The 15634-nt window shown below is 41.6% G+C and overlaps 1 protein-coding gene and 1 long non-coding RNA gene across 3 annotated transcripts in view; one reads left to right on the top strand and one right to left on the bottom strand.

Annotated features, from left to right (window-relative positions):
• LOC134013169 (cytohesin-3) overlaps window positions 1-15634 on the bottom strand; it is a 119544-nt gene that overhangs the window by 13856 nt on the left and 90054 nt on the right. For both annotated transcript variants that reach the window (XM_062452962.1, XM_062452963.1), the window contains exons 5-9: window positions 4724-4842; window positions 4209-4289; window positions 3636-3748; window positions 1864-2012; window positions 1173-1284 (exon numbers count right to left, since the gene is read on the bottom strand). In XM_062452962.1, the coding sequence (XP_062308946.1) occupies window positions 1173-1284; window positions 1864-2012; window positions 3636-3748; window positions 4209-4289; window positions 4724-4842 (574 nt within the window). The remainder of the gene's footprint in view (window positions 1-1172; window positions 1285-1863; window positions 2013-3635; window positions 3749-4208; window positions 4290-4723; window positions 4843-15634) is intronic.
• On the top strand, window positions 10278-11557 carry LOC134013524 (uncharacterized). Its single transcript, XR_009928960.1, has 3 exons — window positions 10278-10477; window positions 11319-11369; window positions 11480-11557. It is a non-coding gene; the product is annotated as an uncharacterized LOC134013524 (long non-coding RNA).

The following is a 15634-nucleotide window of genomic DNA, read 5'->3' on the forward strand; positions in this document are numbered from 1 at the left end:
TATGTCCCATGTCATGTCACTCCATTCTGAAGGCACACTGGCTCTATTTAGTGTAAGTTTCTATAGAGTTTGACAAGACTACAAAGACATTACCAAGAACTTTTGGAATGTGCAGGTTTGAACCAGGTGTGTGTTTGTGCAGGTGTGTGCGCATTTATGTGCACAAACCTGTGCGTTTGTGTGAAAAACTGAAGCCCCCTGCAGTGAGTGGCCTTCAACTTTTGACAGGCAGTAACAAGGCTGCTATGATGACACAGTTATGGCAGTTTACTGTGAGAGTGTTGTGCTAAGGCACATGAGGGACCAAGAGAGATAGTGAAGGAGGCTATAAAATAGTGGAGGATGGAGGGGGGAGAGATGAGAGGTGAGAGGTTAGGGTTAATGGGCTCAACAGGAAGAAACTTGAAACAATTGTAGTATCCAGACTAAATTAAAAACACACCATTATTAAAGACACACACACACTTACAACCCTAATGTTATGTGACGTTAAGAGGAAGGGGGAGAAAATTAGGAACATGTGTACACACAGACAACAAACTCATGTTAATGAAATTGAGAGAGCCACTAATACATTTTATCACCACACTGATAAAGATTTCCTCAAAGGTTATTTTTGACATTGTCAGCTTCCCAGCCTCTTACTGTGTTTGTGCAATGTATTCTGGGAAGGTTGCTGATCACTGCAGTCTTCGAGCTGCCATGGTAACATGGCCATGGTAACACGTCAGCCAGCATGACAGCGCTGAGACACACTGATCTGTACGCACCAGCTAAAATCATACCGGAAGTTCACTGCCCTCTCAAATGTGACATGTTAATACTATACAACACGCTTGTCTGTGAATGACCTGAAAGCCATTATTATCGGTATTCTCCATTGAATCCAGAATAAGTATTAATGTGATAAACACGTTCTCTGATTTCCTCAGACATCCTCTCAAGGCTGGTTGCTAAACATAACTCAACCAGGAGACACTTCAAGCAGGACCAGACACTGATCGCAGGTGACTTCCTGTTGCACAGCCACACTGGGCATTTAATACTGTGAGTTTTAACCCCTGGTAATACGGTATGCAAGCCAACCTGGTTAAGGTTAATCCTGATCAAGAGATCATCCTGAGAAGTCATGCATTCCTATTGCAGGGAAAATTGTATCCTTTCCTATTAACCTAATTTGAGCAGCCAGCCCTCTCTGTCTGGGTTGAAGAACGTGTGTGTCAGGTCGTTCCCATCATCCTCCGGGATCTTGAAAGGTTCGCTCTTGATGCTCTCGTACAGATTCTGGGGATAGAGAGAATACAGAAAGGGAAACAAAGAGAGATGGAGGAGGGGACACAGAGTAAGGGAAGAAAGATGGGTGAGAGAGAGAGGATTAGCCAGAGATAGATGAGATTGAGGAGGGTGGCATTAGTGTCTCTTAACACTTGCAAATGAACACACGCACAAATATTCACTGTAGCTCCTCAGCTTACCAGTGCATAAAACCTAAACAGCTAGATCCTTCTAGGAAAGGAGAGGTGTGACCTCTGCACCTTAAATCTGGGTTTAGTCTGTGTGCTAGTTTGGGCAAAACATGAGACTGAAGAAGAGACTTGGAGAAAAACTAAGTACATTTCCTGACAGCGTGCCCTTTTAAACTTGAGGTGAGCCTAGGGGCACACTGGTGTTGGCCACAGGCTGTGGGTTTAACATTCCAAATGTGATATTATTAATACTGCTCATCTGCTTAAACACACACACACAAAGACAAATACGAATACACACACACACACACGCACACACACACACACACCCACACACACACACACACACACACCCACACATACACTCGCACACACACACAAGCAGACACACACACACCCTGAGCAGCTCCTCGGGCAGGTCGCCCCCCTCGTTAATGCCTCTGTTCATGGAGATGAAGCGCTCCACAGGGGGCTTGTCCCTCACGTTGGGGTTGTGCAGGCTGGTGTTCAGCATGATGATGGCAAAAGACAGCACGTAACACGTGTCTGAGGTAAAAACAAACAGAATAATACTGAATATTAGGGGAACCCAGCATCATGCCTTCAAACTTGAAATACTGTTTTGAAGTATTCAGTTGTGTTTGGGACTGTTTACTGTACACAAACTCAAACTGAGAGGACATTGTGATCTTTCTAATATAAAAAATCTGGAACAACCTCAGGGATATCCGGTTACAGTCATTCTAGTTAGTTACTGACATAAAATACGTTTATGTTATGTAAAAAAATCCCATTATAATTAGTGGTGGGCTGTTATCGGCGTTAACGTGCTGCGTTATCGGACTTATCGGGCGATAAAAAAAATATCGCCGCTAATCTATTCTCAAAGTTGGGTTGGGAGCTGGGTCTATACTACGCAAGCTGTGATGACTTTCACCTTGATATTTTAGCGCGGATGTATACCTAGCCGAATTGCACTGTAGGGGGCGAGAACGAGTCTTCGAACCTGTGTGTATGCCTTGTGTATGAAATTATCACATCAAACGTGACGTGCTAACATGGATGCAGCTATGAAGCCGTCTGGTTTGCTTCAGGGAAAATGTATTTTTAAGAAGCTTCCCAATGGAAACCTCGACAAGACTAAGGTTGTTTGCACCTTGTGCTATGCGGAATTAGTTTACTGTAGGAGTTCTTCCAGTCTGAAATACCACCTAAACACAAAGCATCCCTTAGCTAATGCGGAAGATGCCGGGCCAAGCACTGATGTAGCGCAGGGGAAGAGTCGTCGTCAAACTACTATGTTTGAGTGCAACCGAGGCAAGCCCGTCAGCACAGCTCTATCAGCCAAGCTAACTAATCTAATAAACAGTTAATAAACACAAGTACATCTTATTGAACATAATTTATTTTCATCACCAATTATCATAGTAGAACAGCTTTCTCAAGCAATTTGTGATGCATTTTGGAAACAGGAGATGAGCCCCTGGCCTAATGCGCCACCTGGCTTGAGAAACTCGTTCTCAAAGACTTACTTACTTAAGTCATTATTTGGGTAGCACACATATTCTGAATGCCTTCGGCGGAATTCAAATGAGCCATTTTAATCTAGATTAATCTAGATTAACGCCAAGATTACAGTGAGATTAATCTAGATTTAAAAAAATAATCTATGCCCACCACTAATTATAATATACCATCTAGTAGAGATCAGAGAGTAGGGATGAACCAACCAGTAGCAGCATCTCCTACTTAGTCTGGGTGTGTCACCACTGCACTACATACATATTCATCACCTTCCCTGTCACCACCTCACTGGACCAACCGTCACCCTCGGTGACCTTAGGGGACAGGGGACAACGTGTGGCATGTGCACGCAGCACTAACGACCCTCTCCTATTGACCAGCGATCAATATAGTTATCGTCATGGTGATTACACAGCAACTAGCAGTCTGTCGGTCAACACTGAGTCATGAAAGATTACAGTAATTAGACAGAGTTATTTTCAAATCGGTAGTGAACTTTCTAGAAAGGTTGTCATTTCCAGATATCATTCTTCTGCTTGTTTTGTTAATTATTAGGATATCAGTCTTGACTGATAATCTAGGTATTTACGTGTATGTGTGTGTGTGTTTGTATGTGTGCATGTTTGTATATGTGTAGCATTGTACCTGTGGACTGGAAGACGCCTGGGTTGCATTGGCAATACCTGGAGGCAAAGGCCTCCATCATGCGGTCGATCTTCTGGGCCTCGCCTGGGAGTCTGAAGCTCCACAGAAATTGCCTACACCAGCAGAGAGAGAGAGAAAAAGATAAATAGAGAGTTACAGAGAGAGGAGAGAGGGAGATAGATATAATTACAGAGGAGAGAGAAAGAGAAAGAGAGAGGGCGGAAGAGTGAGAACTGGCGAGGGAAAGAGGAGAGGCTCTCAACGATGTAAAAAGGAGACGTCATTATAATGTCCATAATGAACTATAATGCATACATCCATGAAAGTGTAAAACCAATTTCAACTGAACACAAAGACTGCATAACAGGAGGGTCCACGCCTACAGCTTTTGAATGTCTAGATGATGCAGCCTGGTATCATTACATAGCAGGCTTGTTTCCGATGTTCAATCAATTATTTGTTTGTCCTCTCCTCAAGCGTGTCCTCCACTGACACAAGAGGAACATGAGAAGACAGACACACATTCAAGCCCCCCCCCCCCCACACACACACACACAAACACAAACTGCTCACCTTAAAGCTTGTACAAGGTTAAGGTCTGAGAACTCATGAAGCTCCACAAAAGCGTGCAGGACTTTGATGTTGAAGTCATCACTGTAAGAGAAACGTGTCACATCAAACACTAAACACGGCCAGGTTCATTCTGCCATGCTGTTACTGAATTATCCTCACGTCTCCTCAATAGACACAAAAAAACAAGATTATTAAAGTAATTTGCACTTTTAAGTTTTTTGACCTTTAAAAATGCATTTTCAGGTGAGGTTGGAGGCCTCAAACACTGCAAAGCTATTGATGTCAGTACCAGGACCAAGATCCAACTATGGAAACATTATTTTGACATTCTCACAGAATTGGTTGGAGATAAGAATCACATGTAGCCAGAGCTGTTCCACTGTCTCACCACAGAAACATCCAGACACTCCATTTCCTGAGGATTAATGCCCAGGTCTGAGCAGTCCAAGAGAGAATGATGGAAGAAAGGAAAGAAAAGGAAGAGGAAACATGGAGTAAATGAAGCCAAAACTGACCGTTCTCCTAGGTAGTCTCCAATGACTGTTTTGTTGAGGCCCTCACCCTTGTAAAGGAACTGTGCTATGTCCTCGGGCGTGTGCTGTAGAAGGTCGTTCTCCAGGAGGAACTGTATCCCCTGGAAAACAAACACACACACATGCGCAGAGTGTGTTATCAGTTATCTGTTTTGATGCAGGAGGTGTCAGAGCCCTCATCTCGCCCCCTAAGGAGGCCTTGCAGGACATTACAAGAACTTACTCTGAGATAAGACCAGATAGAATCTAGGATGTGGTGCAATTTTAATATTGGCCTGAAGTTGCTTGAAGTACATCTTAGTTCTTTATGGACTCATTGAGATAGTTATTTAGGCTTACATGAGAAAAACAAATGTATGTTTAATCCCTAGGAGGACATCACAGTTTTATGTTTTATAAGTTGTGGCTTGAGGATTATAATACCGTATTTCTTCGATTAAACGTTTAATTAGCAAGAGAGATTTAGTTAATTGTAACTACAGTGCGGCCATAGACAAAGAATAGACAAGGAGGGCAAACACAAAGCCTAGTGTAAAATTTAAGCTGCGCTTGTCTACATTGTGTAGAAATCTGAAGCAGCATGCCGAAACGTTCTTACACTTTAGTTTTCAAACAGAAAGCTGCAGAAAGCACTCACCAGCAGCAATATAAAAAAAATTCGAATCATTCGTTCATTTCAACGGGCAAGCATCATGACACTTTGTATGATTTGAAATGAATCATGATCACACTAGCATTTCATTATCACGCCACACAATTACACTGTACTGAACTGTAAGTAAAGTTAAACAAAAATTGCAAAAATTACCAAAATAACAAAAACTGTAATCAAATCAAAGATTGATGCAACCTGTAATCAAAGAACAAATATCATTCACGTCTTACTGCTAAACCTAGCAATCACGCGAAAGTGTATGACGAAAATAAATCCTTTCTGTTTTCTTTTCGGAGCGTGTGTATTCAGATCACGTGAAAAATAATCCAGACTCGGATCCGAAGACACAGTCGTGGTTGCTTAGGTTTCGGTTTCCTCTACAAGGGGTGAGCCTATGCAGGTCACGTGAAAAATGATCTAAAGACACGGATCCGAAGACACAGTCGTGGTTTCTTAGGTTTCGGTTTCCTCTACCAGGGGTGAGCCTATGCAGGTCACATGAAAAATGATCCAAAGACTCGTACCCGAACGAAGGAATCGTTCCCCTTTGACCGTGTCTTCGGGTTAAAGATTCGTTCCTCTGCCTACCGTGAGTCCGGGTTAAAGATTCGTTCATCTGCCGACCGTGAATCCAGGTACAAGTCTTTCGATCGTTTTTCACGTGCATAGGCTCAGTACTTAGCCTGGGTGCCAGCCAAACTTAGCCCGCCCACAAAAAAATGTGGTCGCTCGGTTGGGTCTGGGGTCGCTCGGTTGGGGAAAAACTATGTCCGAACAAGAGATGTTCGGACCAATCAAATTGTCAGGGAGGGCTTTATATGATGATGGACAGATAATCAACAGTAACGTAATCAACCACATCACCAAAGAGCGCTTGGGTTGAATTTTTTTTCAACAAACAACATACTACGTTGCTCTAATTGGTTGTAGGTCTATCCAATTGAGTGAAGAGGCATTTTTTTCCGGGTTCGGTTGAAACACGCCCCATACTCACAGCCCAACGCAGCGGTATCAGACTCATATTCTGACTAGAATTATGAGTATGACAACGTCAGGCTACTCAGTACTGGTAGAGGAAGTCGAAAGGATTCGTTCATTTCCCGACCGTGTCTTCCTTTCCTCTACTAAACCTATGCAGGTCATGTGAAAAAGTATCCGATGACTCGTACCCGAAGACTCAGTCGGGAAATAAACTAATAATTTCTGTTTAATCGACTGAGCCTATGCAACTGTCCCGATGCGCCGCCATGAGAAAAAGGAACGAATCACTCTTTGAGAGGACTCGTTACTCCAGAGTCCTTGTAAGGATTCGTTCAAAATGAACGACTCGTTTACGAACGACACATCACTATTCGGCGAGAGCACAAACTTTGTTCTCTCACATATATATTTTCATTCTTTGTTTTCCCACCCCTAACGCCTGGGACACACTGGCTGCGAAGCGCCTGGAAGCGCCGCCCAGCGCCACGATCGGCTACGACTGAGCAAAAGCTGTTCACACCAGACGCGCATTTCTCCGTGCCGGTCACCAAGCCTTTCAGCTACTCTGAGCTTTCCTTTTTCACTGACATGGTACATAAACATGGCATAGGCTATATTTAGTAAACATGTTATTCCAACAGCCGCCCCAACAGCATGCCAACATTGATCCTTCTCCACGTTGTCTTTGTAAAATTGGTGCTGGGGGTCATACAACTCCCTGTGTTTTTCAACTTTGAGAATTAATTTGATGTCGTCCATCTCCTTGAATTTCTCGCTGATTTTCAAAATCGACTTGGGGGTAGACTGTCTGCACGCGTGTGTTGTGTGCAACGTGTGACAACTCGTTTCTCTCAAACAAACAAAACAACTACGGGCATGCTGCCTCAACAGATCAATCTGTTTATTCTCATTAGTTTTTATCAGGGTAAACATGGAACGGACGTTCGTTACCAACATTGTGTAGTTAGGTTTTATATAGAGTGAATATTGTACGTAGGCCTCCAAAGTAATATAAAAAAAATAGTTATAAAGTCTACAACTTTACAAATGTTCACCGTAGTCTACAATTAATGTAGTCAAATGTTAATAACATGTTTTTGTATTCAAATATATCAACTAATATGTAGTCATCCTGCAACCGATTTCGCAAGCGTCTCGTGAAAAAATTCGACCAGCTGCCGAAACGATCGCTGCAGATCGCAGGCAACCGCGGCCAGTCTGGTCTGTCCCATTTGATAACATGGGCACCGAAAGAAAAAAGGCTGCGCTTCCAGGCGCTTCACAGAAGATCGCAGCAGATCGAAGCCAGTGTGTCCCAGGCGTAAGGATCTCTCAATATTTGGACTACATAGACAACGTTGGTGTCAAAAGGTTCATCTTGGTAGCGATTGTGTTGTTTGTATTTTTATTTACGTTCCATTGCACGGTTTAAGTTGAAATTTAGTTTTTGTGGCGAAAAGTGAAGCTAACAGTGGCTAACATGCTAGCCACAGTCACTGACGTTGCCAACGTCACTAACGTCACGAAAACACGCGGCTACCTGTAGCAGAACATTAGTTTCACAGCTCGTTAACTTCTGGGAGTTAGCTAGGCGAACTATAGCTTTACTGTAAGGCAGCTGCAGAAACGCCACAAATAAAAAGGCCAGGGTGATAACTATTTACTCATTTTACTTTGTGATATGAAACACAATTGTGAAGTGTAATGTACAATATGAGCTGATATTATTAAGGAAGTACATCTACTTTCGGAAACTCACTGAAGCATTAGCATTATGACATTAGCCTATGTTGCCTGGGCAACACATACTACAGCGGTCTATGATGCATAGACCGCATAGATGATTATACAGCAAAAACTGTCAAAATAATTGTAAAGTACATTACAGGTTACATTTTTTAGATCCATCTCATTCTAATTATTTATGTCTATGAAAATCTATTATGCATTGCACATTGAATCTTTTTTGGTACTGAAGCTGTAACCTTAATTACTGACAAAAAATTCTGAAGCCCTATAATCTTAACCCTTGTGCTGCCTTCGGGTCACATGACCCAAAGGTTCATAACGAACCATCGTTGTGTTTACCCAATTTTACCCAATACAAAAACAAATAAAAATAATTTTCTTTTAACCTTCGCAATGTGGTGGGTCTGAGAAAGCCCAACGGTTAAAAGAAAATGCTTCACTTTGAAACACAATTATGAAATGTAATGTACAATATTAGCTGATATTATTACATATATAGGCCCACATCTACTTTTGGAAATGGTAGTCTACTATTTCACTGAAGCATTAGCATCATGACATTAGCCTCTGTTGCCCGGGCAACACATACTACAGTGGTCTATGATGCATCTGTTTTCAATCTTTAAAATAAACATTCCTCACAAATACATTTTCGTTGTAGGATTTATTATGACATTACATTACAAGTAAACGATTTGTGGGTGAAATTATCATTACCTGTGGTTTCAAACCAGTGTTGCTCACTGCAACGCTGTAGCCTACGCGAGACACTACAAAAACATCTACACAGCTGTAGGAAGTCAAACGGCGACAGAACATGTTCGGCCCTCCCCTTACTTAAATCAAAAGTCTATCTAACTGCTAACCTTAACTTCATTGCCACAGCCTAAACTTTGTCAATCTGTTCATGAAAATAATTAATTTCAGGCTGAACCGTACAACGGAACGTTAAATCAAATTCAACCAACGCAATCGCTACCAAGACGAACACAGCAGTACCCAGCTAACACATGACGTTGCGGCAACGTTGCCAGTAAGTGCTCAGTTGGTAACCCGCGACGTTACCTTCTGGCAACGTTGTGGCAACGTCGTAGCAACGTTATAAAGGGAATGTTGCCAGTTGGTCCCATGGACAACGTTGCCACAACGTCGTACCTTGGTCGGCTGGTTACGTTATTTTTAGACCCGTGGACAACGTTGCCGCAACGTTTTACCTTGGTCGGCTGGTTACGTAATTTTTTGGTCCCCTGGACAACGTTGCCGCGACGTTGTACCTTGGTCGGCTGGTTACGTTATTTTTAGACCTGTGGGCAACGTTGCCGCGACGCTGTACCTTGGTCGGCTGGTTACGTTATTTTTTGGTCCCATGGACAACGTTGCCGCAACGTCGTACCTTGGTCGGCTGGTTACGTTATTTTTAGACCCGTGGGCAACGTTGCCGTGACGTTGTACCTTGGTCGGCTGGTTACGTTATTTTTTGGTCCCATGGACAACGTTGCCGCAACGTCGTACCTTGGTCGGCTGGTTACCTTATTTTTAGACCCGTGGACAACGTTGCCGCGACGTCGTACCTTGGTCGGCTCGTTACGTTATTTTTTGGTCCCGTGGACAACGTTGCCGTGACGTTGTACCTTGGTCGGCTGGATACATTAATTTTGGTACCATGGGTTAAGTTGCGGTTAAGTCGCTCTTTGGTCGCAGGACAACGGATCTCGAGTGCAATATAGTGGTTTATCCAGAGATGGAGAGATCACACTGGACTGCTCTCAGTTCTGACACCTTTGCAATGTATAGTCTACATGAATTTCAATCACACACAATATTAAATGTTGCACCCAGCACGTATAAATGTAGACAATGCATGTAATTCATGTGCAGCTCAGCCCCAGCATGTCATTGCTCATCAATTTTCTCATATGCAGAAACATAGCTTTAATAAATAAAAGACTGAATTTGGAATATAATTTAGTCTTTCATTCTTTACTATAAACATGTACAAAAGCAATCAATGTGTGATGTGTAACATGATTAAGCAAACATTATTTGTATAGCACACCAAAGCTGTATGACACACAATGCAAATTTGTGCTCCAATAATTTTTGTGATACAAAATTGTTAAATGTGACCAAAAGGTAAGCGACTCTTAAGAGTTTAATTTCCAAAGACAAGTCATCACAGAATATTACAATTCTTCCTTAGCAAACCTGCCCCTCAGTCTGCCCCTGAGCAACAACTTTGCGCATGCCCATTTCAACGCATCGCTGAAACTGGGGTTTCAGAAGAGATTTTGCAGGGGTTCAACACCGTCTTGTACGCATTGGATTTCAACTGGAAATTAGCTACTTCAAAGGTGAGTTTCTTTACAGAAATAGTTTAAATATATAAACATATTTTCAGAAATTGGATGGGGCATGCTAATACGTATATGTTTGAAATTTAGGCCATTTAGCCTGTTTATGTGCTATCAGATTCACATTGTTTACGTTAGGATTTCGCTAGCTACAGTACAGTAGAGGTTAAACCCTCCAGAAAGTTATGTTGAAATACTGAAAATGCATAGGCCTACATGTTATCAAAGTTTAGCGTCTCACAAATCACCCACAAAAGAATCAGTGAAAATAAACGTTCAGAACTGTTAAAAAACCTTGTCCCAGAATAGTTTATTTAGCCCGGAATTTTCAAAGACTGTGGAGCTAGCGTGGCTGATCACGTTTTAATCAGTCGGCCATGGCATGCACAGCAATGGCGTCTATAAAAGTATCATGTCACTAATTTTTCCAATTTGTACATGCCATCTGTTGTTGGATAAGTTTATTCGTTTTAATCTTTAGATGCGTGAGTTCTAAATATTTCCGACGCTTCCACCAGTTATTTTTCCAAAACGGCAGCTAGGTAGCTTTAATTAGCTTCCGTTACCTAGCAACCTAGCGTAATACTCGTAGCAATGCTACCACCTGCTAGTGTTACTTGTTAGCCTACTAATTGTAAATTTTGAAGCCTTACTATAGCGTTTGTCATATAGTTTTTGTCTATCGGAAAACAGTCGGTTGGAATGTTCAGAATCACACATGTGCGACGCTACGATGTGGGGCCCTGCTTTCGAACGATCACATATGTGCAATGCTACTCCTTTAATATCAATATGCTATAACTATGTACATAAACTACATTCCATTTTCATGTCTGTACAGATTATCCTACCACCGTCACACGGCCTAGCACTGTGTCCCTGGGAAATGATGGTAAAGTAATGAATGACCGTTTAAAACAGTGACAATAATTGTATGAGCCATGGCAACCTAAAGGCTATGTTTTGAAGCAAAAGCATGACTTAAAACTTTTGCATCACCAGATTCCATACCCCTAGATGTCAACTCTGGTCTGGTGGAGGTGAACCAATTGGGGGCCCAGGAAAACAGCTGGCAGCCAGGCAAGTGCAAATATAAGACACAAATATATGCTTTGTATACAACCATTCAAGGTAACATTTGTTATTTACATCATTGTTACAGCTAATCTAGAAGAACCACAGTGTATGCCAATCATGCTAACTCTTGTAAATTTGTTTTACTTGTCTTTAATGACAGACACATTACAGGTTATGCTCCGGAAGATGGAGACATTGGAGGAGAACCAGCGAGAGGCTCTCCTATTCAGGCGACTACAGGGCAGACACACTGAAGAGGTGCCAGTGATGGACCTACAGGTGGCCCAAACACAGGCTGAACTCCAAGACCTTGAGGAGTGCCTTAAGGTGCTGGAGTTGCAAAAGAGAGTGGTAAGTGTTTGGAGATGCCATGAACTATGGCTTATACGCAGCGTTCAACGTTCACATTGGTGCTGACAATAAGTTCATGACTTCTAATTCCAGACGCTGTGATGAAGTGGAAGACGGGACTGGGAGAGAAAGCTGTGGAGCTCCTCATAGAGGAGACACTCAAACACACCCCGGCAGCCCATTCAAAACAAGCCAGGTGAATGAATCATGATTGCAGCTTCCATATCCAACCTTTCACATGGCTATGTGACAAAAATCTAGAATCACATCTTTTTTTGATGATGTATATTATTTTAGATGTGATTTTTTTATGACTTGTATAGCACCTTTTTACACGTGCAATTATGTTGATAGAACACTAACTTATTTTGTGCTTCATTGTCAGGGCCAACAGACAGGACCTGTAGCGGGGACTGGCAGAAGATTTTAATTCACTGTTTGGCACTTTGTTTGAAATAAAATGACAATGTTACATGGAAATGCTGCCTTGTTTATGATTAGCTGGAGTTAGGCTACACATCACACAAACATAGTCCTCCTAAAGTTGGCTACCATGTAGCCTATTATACAAGAACAAGTAGCATTTTGGGCAAATGAGGTCTGCATATGAACCGCCCCAATATAAGCAGTAGAATTGAGAAATATAGGTTACTTAGTTAACGTTGCAGTTACGGACTGGCAACGTCACAAAATTACGTTGCTAGGAGGTCGCGGTTACGGACTGGCAACCTCGGAAAATGACGTTGCTAGGAGGTCGCGGTTTACGGACTGGCAACGTCGGAAAATAACGTTGCTAGGAGGTCGCGGTTACGGACTGGCAAAGTCGGAAAATGACGTTGCTAGGAGGTCGCGGTTACAGACTGGCAACGTCGGAAAATAACGTTGCCACAACGTCGCGGTTACGGACTGGCAACGTCACAAGATTACGTTGCAAGGCAAGGCAACGTATGTTTGGTCATCGAGTGACGTCGCGGCAACGTAAGGGCAACGTAACTGTGTTAGCTGGGTAGTCTACTGTACTTTACAATTTACCGGGGCAGCTTCTCCACACAGGGCTATATCGTACTTGGCGTTGTTACTGACAATGATCGCTACCAGTGAGCTTTTTATGAAAGCGATTTTCCACTAAATAAATGTCAAGCTTATTTACGTTTTTGGGGGCATATTTTCAGTTAGCAGATGGTACTGTTTGAATCGCGATTCCATCTTCTACTGCCGGTAACGTCGTAGAATAATCTTCAAAGGGGGTTCTTTATTAATGAATGGATGCAATATGAGTAGGCTAAATGCCTTAAAATATCACGAGAAGGGAAAAACTTAAAAGGACGTTTAAGTCATAGAGATTAGGTCAATTTTTACACCGGTCTGCCAAATTTATTCGTTTTGATTCAACGATGAGGCTGCCTCTTGCAGGGGAAATGAGAAGACATCTATTTCATTCTACACTTCACTCGTATTTTCAGTTGTAAATGAGCAGCAAAACAAATCTTTTAAATCTATGTAATCTTTATAAATAATAAGTATGCATTTTTATATAAAATATACAGAAATATCAGTTGTAAAAATTTCATCCAAAAACGGACCCCTGTGCAACCGACGCAAGCAAGCACACCCTACAATTTCCCCAGAAATTGTACCCTCTCTAGTTATCAATTGGAGTATTAATGGAAAAAACTAAAAAGCTACTTGAGAGAGAAGCAGACAGAAGGGTTGCATTATGCATTTGAAGGTTATACTGTCAAACTGACTGAAGAACGAAATAACGACGTGAAAAAATGAAGATAGCATGGCTCATTGGCTTGTCAATTCCCATGATGCAAGACGGTAAATAGTGTTAAAATTTTCTGACAATTTTGCCGTTTGTTCGAAATACAAATGTAACTTCATGAATTTCGTTTTTTAAATGTGTCTGCTTAGAATTCAGTGTTTTGTTGCATGGTCATTGTTGTGGTGGTTTACCATTGTAACCATGAGTTAAATTACTATTACGTTTCATAAGAAGAGCTGGATTCTTTCAGCTTAGAAACTGCAGTGTAACTTTGCAAGGGCAAAAGTGTTTACTGTTTTCGCTAAGTGATTAATAATCGGAGGCATTTGAGGGGCTTCTAAACATTATAATATATTAGAAAGTAATAGTAAAATGTAATGTATTACGTTTATTTCTTGAAGTACTTACATTAATTGAAAGTGCACTTAAAAGTATTGTAAAGTATACTTTGAGGCTCTTTAGGAAGTATACTTCATGAACTGAAAGTGCACTGCACAGGTTACTTTGTATTCCAAGGTATACTTTGAAGTATTTTAGGAAGTATACTTGATGAACTGAAAGTGCACTACACAGGCTACTTTAGAGTATTCCAAAGTATACTTTGAAGTACTTTAGGAAGTATACTTGATGAACTGAAAGTGCACTACACAGGCTACTTTACAGTATTCAAAAGTAAACCTTTAAATACACGATAAGTGTACTTTAAAGTGTACTAAGTGACCTAAAAAGTGGGCCAATTCAGTTTACTTAGTACAAAAATAGTATATAAATAAGTACACTGCTAGTATACTTTAAGTAACATGATAATAGTATACTTTTTATACTAAGTATACTTACAAAATAAACTTGAAGTATACTTCTTTTTTGTAAGGGGTGGTGTACTAGCAGCATCATACATGTACATTAAGCAAATCAAGACTTGCATGTACAGTAGTAAGTAATGTCACATTAAAGAATGTATTTAAACTCAAGCTTGTGTGGTGCGTCGCTGGCTTCAGTGCCACAGCCTAAACTTTATGTCAAAAGAAACGTTCTCATTTCCGGCGCTTTCAAACAATTCCCTCACTCAGTGAAGTTTGGCTTGCCACCGCAACTGAACTAGCTTGCTCATAGCAAACTTCTTTTGAATTAGCCATTTCTCCCTAGATGAAAAGCTTATTTACGTTTTTGGGGGCATATTTTCAGTTAGCAGATGGTACTGTTTGAATCGCGATTCCATCTGAAATACTGCCGGTGACAACGTTGTTACAATAGCTTGTTTCAAAGGGGGTTAATGAATTAAGCAATATGAGTAGGCTAAAAACTTGAAAAATGTCACTAGAAGAGAAAAACGTAAAGATCCTGTAAAGTGGAATTGAAAACGAGTTTTAAGTTCATCACACCACAGAAGAATGTGTTGTTAACTACCCATCCAAATTCGAATGAAAAAAAGTATGTTAAATTAGGTTTTGAAATCGTGAGAAAATCAGCTGTCTTCTCTGCTTGAGACTGGGGGGACGTGTCGCCTGAAGGAGCTGATGTTTCGCCCCCTCGCTAGAAGGCGCCGCCTGTCTCAAGTACCTACGACCCAGATAATTTATTTGCTCAATGAGTGAAACATACAGATGCATATAAATGAAGCTTGTACCCCTGAGCTGTAACACAGGAGTAAAAATGAACATCAGAGACAGCAGACAGTGAGCTCTCCAACTAGGCTACTTCTAGCACATAGCTACCATTTCACCAAAATACCATCATTCTACACAGAGTAATATCAAGTTAGCGGTTTGCACTAACTCATAGCAGAGATACCTCTGGAAAGGTTATCTAGTATAATTATAACAAGCACACAGAACTGAGTGATGAATTGCTGGCGGCGGAGGATGGTCCAGGTGCGACCGGAGGAGGAACAGCCGGGAGGGCGATGCTCTGTACTGCTCCGCGCTGCAAGAGAAGCCGTGTGTCCGTGAAACCCTTCCGTC

The sequence above is a fragment of the Osmerus eperlanus genome, chromosome 2 (assembly GCF_963692335.1).
Source record: "Osmerus eperlanus chromosome 2, fOsmEpe2.1, whole genome shotgun sequence".
NCBI lineage: Eukaryota > Metazoa > Chordata > Actinopteri > Osmeriformes > Osmeridae > Osmerus > Osmerus eperlanus.